Here is a 6,000-nt window from a genome sequence, read left to right on the forward strand (position 1 = left end):
CACCTGACGTGCCTGCTGGTTGGCCCTAACAACCAGAGAACCCACCAGCTCTTGTGCAGAAGAGGGGTGCTTAATGGCAGAAGGCTGAGCTGGGCACTAATTTTTTCCAGGGTGGCGCAGATTGGAAAGTCCCTTAAACCCATGAACTCTGTGAACATAATAAAAAACTTAAATATCCTTTTTAATTTATCATCAATATTATATTTCTTGTTTAAGTTTTTATAGCTGTCCCACCTCTGGGATGATGGATCAGAGGGGATCTTGAGGCCTGGTACTTGGGTGAGGTTGTGATACCAGGGCTGCTGAGGAGGTTGGTGACACCAGTCTTCTCAGGTTATGTCCCCTTGGTGGCTAGAATGAGGGGCCCGATTGCAGAAGAGTCCCAACTTTGTTAGGAAGGAGGTCCTGGTAAGTATTTAGGGTCAGAGGGGACCCCAGCCTTGCCCGAGGGTTGTAGCAAGTGAGGAGCCTGCGCACCTTCCCTCCCCAAGAGGAGAAAGGAGTGAGGTAGGTGGTGAGGAGAGTCAGGTGAGAAGCCAGGGACCTCAGGGCAGGCTGGTGGGCTCTCCACAACTCCCTTCCGTAGCCTGCTCTGCTGGCCAGTGCCTGTCGAGGCCCCACTGGGGAGAGCAGGGCAGCTGCTATCTGAGCATTCAGGTCTCTGAGGAAAGAACCTGCTATATGTTCTGTTGGGAGGTAGTTACTCTTGACTAAAGAATGTATGATTCCTGAAGGTTGACCAGCTGACCCAGGCAGCATCCAAGTTACAGGCAGTGAGGGGAGGCAGGCCTCAGGCTTGGCTCTGAAGTAGCTTCACAGCTGGGTGAGGCCTGGCCCTTGCTCTTCTTATCCCTGTGCTCTTGGATCCAACATGTACAGGAGTTCTCGCAGCTGAGATTCTGATGTGGGTGGGCAGGCCCAGCCCTAGACAGAAGGTGACGCCGGGGGTTGCATGCAATATCTATGCTGTCCCTGCTGCCACCAACACCACCCCACGTGATGCTCAGGGCAATTGTCCCTGTCCCAGCCAGTGGAAGGCTTGGCGTTTCTCCATGGTCCCTGGCCTGCCTCACAGCAGCACACTCGAGTGCTGGCAATGTAGCACTGGTGTCCACCAAGGATCCTGCTCACTTGAGGTGGTGGCACAGAGCCCAGGTTCTCTGAGGTTGCTAGGAGTTTGAGCCCTGAAACACCAGGAAAGAGGAGCAACGGCTTGGACTTCCAGAGGCTCCTGCCTCAGCCTAGCTTAGCAACGGTTGTATAACCAGGACCATGTAACCGCATGGCCCCTGGAGGCTGGGAGGTGGCCAGCTCTCAGGCTGGTGATCAGAATGCAGCAACCTGGACAGCAGAAATGACCTTGAGTGGTGTGTCTAGTGTCCTTTAAGGGCCACTTATGTGTTCATTCTCTCCTGGAGTCCTTCTGGTTGGAAGTGCGGAAGTGCCCCACCAAGGCCAAAAAGCATGTCAGCCACCAGTGGAACCTGGCTCCAGATTCCTAGTCCTCTACTCTTGGGCGTGCCTTGGACTGAGCTCCACCATTACCTGATGAGGTAGGCAAGGTAGGCACCCCAGACACTGAGGGCCAGCAACCCCCAGCTGGCACTGAGGCTCACGGTGCTGTTGCAGAGGTCTGTGTTGCAACAGGAAGCTCTGGAGTAACTCAGGCTCTCTTGGAAGCCAGGGCAGGTGTAAGCACATGACTTTATAACCAGCGTTTTCTGTCCTGGGGGACCTGGAAGAGGCAAGATAGAGAGTTGTTTATTGAGACCTGTGGAATCTGCTCCTGCCCCTCTCAAAACACTCAGGCCTCCCGACAGCCTGCCTGATGCTTCCTCCTTGCTCTCCCACCCCACAGGGAAGCAGGGCAGGAGGTGACCAGGGTCAGGGCCCAGCATGTGACCACCACCAGGGCTTCTTCTACCTGCTACTCTACTTCACCTCCCTCTTCCTTTCTGAGTAGCTGGTACCCTTGGGAACAATCTGAATTGTTGTGTTTCCCGTGCAGCATGTGGAGTGGACAGAATATCCTGTCTGATCTTCCACTTGGAAGAAAGCAGCAGCATTGTGCCCATTTTGCAGGGTAGAGACAATCACAGTGTTTACCTGAACAATTGCCGGCCAATCTCAGTGCCTAGATTAGAAATGGGGGACTTCCCAGGTTCGCCTTTTTGCTGGAGGCTCCAGGTGCCAGATCCACATCTCACCCCACACCACCCTGACCCCCACCTGCCTGGAAGGCAGATACTCACTGTTCCAGGTTGTCAGGCAGTATCGGGCATCGGCCCTGCAAGACGTAGGCTGGAAGCAATTTCCTGATGCCAAGCACTCGTGACACTTCAGGCCCTGGACTGGAGGAGAGATGCCTCAGTTCAGGGACCCAGGCCTCCCACCCCACAGCCATCGACCCCACAGGTGTGGACCCTGCTATTTGGAAAGCACCCACCTCCCAAACCCTCCACCTCATTCTGGCTCCCCCATCTGCCTGCCCACCCTGGCAGTCAGCCCACTGCTGGTTCTGGGAGCACACCAGAAGTCATAGCACCATGCATTCTCTAGGGCAGGAAACTGAGGCTCTGAGCAAGTCCTGCCCTGTGCCCTGGCTCCTTCTCTGGGCAGCAGAGGGGCACATCATTCTGGGGGCATGTCCACGTACGTCAGACTCTCAGAATGGCAGCCAGGGTCCTCAGAGCCCTGGGGACACAGGGCAGGGCCCCACAAGCTTACCTGGCCTTGCCAACAGGAACAGAGGCAGCAACCAGAGCAGGTGTCGCATCCCTAGTCCAAGCAGGCAGGCAGGCAAGTGAACAGAGCAAGTGTCTGACCTGCATGAGGCCAGCTGACTTTTATTAGCCCCCCCAGATGTGGTGGGTGGGGTGTCAGTCCTAGCTCACTCCTAGCTAATGACATGTGTTGTCACGGGGGTGTGGTTAGATGATGAACACTTCTGGAATTCACCTGACTGGCCCAGGCCTCCGCCAGCCACTGGACCTTATTTCCCCACTTCTCTCTGTGGGCCAGGACAACCATGCTGCTCTGCCTCTTGCTGGGGCCCCTCCCTGGCAGCATAATCTGCTCCACCATAACAAACACTGCACACAGGGTCAGAACCCCAGAGAAGCATCTTTCCCATTCTGGATGCTGAAGACTGAGGGCGAGGTGCCTGCAGGGCTGGCTCCTCTGAGGCCTCACCATGCCATCTTCTCTCTGTGTCCTCCCATGACTGTCCTCTATGTATCTATGTTCTGACGTCCTTTTCTCACAAGTACACCAGGAGGATTGGATCAGGGCCACCTTAGTGACTTCACAACCTGCATTGCCTCTTTAAAGACCCATCTGCAGACAGTCACATTCTGAGGGACTGGGCAGTCGGGGCATCAACATATGAATTTGGGGGACACAGTTCAGCCCATGACACAGCTGGTCTTTTTTCATGCGGGGGTGTAGGTGTGATGCACAGTCACTGGGTGTTCTGTGGGAAAGGTTAGCCACAGCCTCCCCAGAAGGGACATGGTAGGGGCCCAGTGTGACTGACACTGGCCAAGGAGGGGTGAGAGGTGTCACATGGAGCTAACATCTACTTCTTTGCCTCACCACACCGTGGGCTGTAGGGGGACTTATTTTGTGTCCCATCAAGAATGAAGAGGACACAGTGTGTACCTTCTGTCTGAATTTCAAAGATGCAGAAACACCAGAGGGAAGGATGTGACTGGGTAGGAGTGTCCCTTAGAAATCAAGGGAATCAAATGCTAAGACAGAGCCCTTCTGATGGTGGGGGCATGACTGCATACCCAGGGGATCTCAGCTGGACACCCACCCCCTGTCCACCATCAGCAGAGACTGGATTCCACAGGCTGTTAGTGGCCCTGAGCCAAGGACTCAGGCCCAAGTGCCTCTGACCTTGGGAGATTCCACACTGTTTACCACTACTGGCCAGATCCCTTCCACCCCAGTAGCCCAGATGGCCAGAGGCTGTTTGCTTGCTGCTAATCGCAGAGGCAGTCAATTGAGCCCAACCAGCCTCTCCAGAGCCCCTTGAACCCAGGTGTGGGGGTTCTGGGAATGAATTGCACAGCATGGCTGTTTCTCTGCGAGAGCTTGGAAAGCTCTATATACCTGGGTCCAGACCCACACTCTCAAGCCTGGACTGGGGCCCAAGTTGCATTTTGCCTAGTGCCACACAGACTAGGAGGAAGTGCTCCTCTGGATTGCTACAGATTCTCTCCTCCCTGACTTCAGGTCCCCTTCTATTGCCACCACGCCTAGCCAGGACTCCTTGGTCCTGGGCACTGTCACCTCACCAAGTGGATCCAGAAGCCAAGGTGCCCTGTGGGTCAGACCCTGCCCTAGGCCATGCAGCAAGTAAGAGATGGATGGGTCCATGGAACCCAGGTCCTTGGCTCCTCCAACATCGCCGGCAGGGCTATTTCCCCTTGCAAGTGAGAGACAGAAGATGAGTCCAGGAACACATCACCTCCATAACCAGAAGGGAAAACAGGGGTGAGGGGCAGGCACTTGCTGGGGATGCTGGGGGGTGGGGAAAAGGTCTCTGGAAGGGTTTTAGTTTCCACCAGCCCTGTGTGGCCTGACAGGGTTCTGGTTCTGTCAAAAAAATAAAAAAAATAAATAAATACTCAGTGTGCAAATTGTGGGAATTTGGTCTTTCTTTTAAACGACCAGGATTCCCGATGTGAGTAATGAACCCATTTCATGGAAAAGGAAACTGAGGCCCTGAGGGGGGATATGACCAGCCAGGTCACACCTGGGTGTGAGGATTGCCCTTCACATAGGGGACTGCATCTTCCAGTCTCTGAGGAAACAGATACCCCTGGTGTTGTAGGCTCATATCTGCTCTCTGTATGGGGATAGTCATCACCCTCCTGGGGACCCAGAAGCAATAGGTATGCTGGTGACCTAAGAGACCCCCCCCCACCCAGCCTGATGGACTGGTCAAGATTTCTGGGAGCAGCCTGGGAACACCCTACATGACTGAGCCTAGACTTGGCCAGCAGCCAGGCTCAGCAGTGACAGGAGGGGGCAGACCTGCTTCCAGCACCACCTAATCTCCCTGAGTCCTCCCAGTATCCTAGGAGACAGCTGACCTCACTGCACTTCCCAACCCCCTGTCTGCGTCATGTTATGGGCTAGCGGGAAAGGCCAGGGGTCAGCCAAGAGGAACGGTACATTCCGAGAAGGGAGTCAAGACAATACCGGGACTAGTCACAGGCGACCAGCCCAGAAGTTCTGCTTATCATGTCTGTGTTGTAACTAAGCTTCATCCCCTAGGTAACCTGAACAGTACAGCAGGCAGCTGATGGTTCTGTAAAAAGAAAAATGCCCTAGAGACAGCCTAGTTCTAAAGCTGTGGACCTGTGGCCACATTCCTTCACATGGCAAGGGGACATTGCAGATGGGATGGAGCTAAGGATCTGGATGTGGGGAGGTGATTCTGGATTGCCCAGGGGCCCTGATGTCATCACAGGGTCTTTGCAGAGGGAAGCAAGAGGCCAGAGGTCAGAGACAGGGAGGCGAGGACAGAAGCAGAGAAGGGACACTCCAGAACAGCCCCTGGAAGTTGGAAGGAGCAAGGGCAGAGCTGTCCCTCAGCCTGTGGGAGGAAAGCGATCAGCCACACCTTGATTTCAGCCAGGAAGACCCATTGCAAGCTTCTGACCCCCTGAAGTGACAGACACCATAGTCGTTACTTTTGTTGTTGTTTATTACACTGGCCACAGGAGACCAGGTTGTTAGGGTCCTGCCTCTGGAGTGGACCCAGAGAAAGGTAACCAGCCTAGAAGTTCTGCAGGGGAGGTTGCTCATGACCCCAATGACAGGAGCAGGGTCAGATCATGGAGTCAGGGGACTCCTCAAAGGGATCTGACCTCTGTCAATGGAGAGGCCGCGGCTCCCAGAGAGCCCTTCCCATTTCCTGCCCTGGGTGCTCCCCAGCCATCCCTCTCTGGCAGGACTGCAGTCCTGACAGTCGCCCTTTGAAACACA

General features: G+C 54.9%; 1 protein-coding gene across 1 annotated transcript; it reads right to left on the minus strand.

The window, feature by feature from the left end:
• Positions 1 to 1,069: 1,069 nt before the first annotated feature.
• LOC143410512 (lymphocyte antigen 6D-like) lies at positions 1,070 to 2,776 on the minus strand. The gene is made up of 4 exons (XM_076871384.1): positions 2,728 to 2,776; positions 2,253 to 2,351; positions 1,546 to 1,735; positions 1,070 to 1,184 (listed from the first exon to the last, which is right to left on the minus strand). The coding sequence occupies exons 1-4, from the start codon at positions 2,774 to 2,776 to the stop codon at positions 1,070 to 1,072; spliced, it is 453 nt and encodes a 150-aa protein (XP_076727499.1).
• Between the last annotated feature and the right edge of the window lie 3,224 nt (positions 2,777 to 6,000).

This window comes from Callospermophilus lateralis, chromosome 11 (assembly GCF_048772815.1).
Source record: "Callospermophilus lateralis isolate mCalLat2 chromosome 11, mCalLat2.hap1, whole genome shotgun sequence".
Classification (NCBI taxonomy): Eukaryota; Metazoa; Chordata; class Mammalia; order Rodentia; family Sciuridae; genus Callospermophilus; species Callospermophilus lateralis.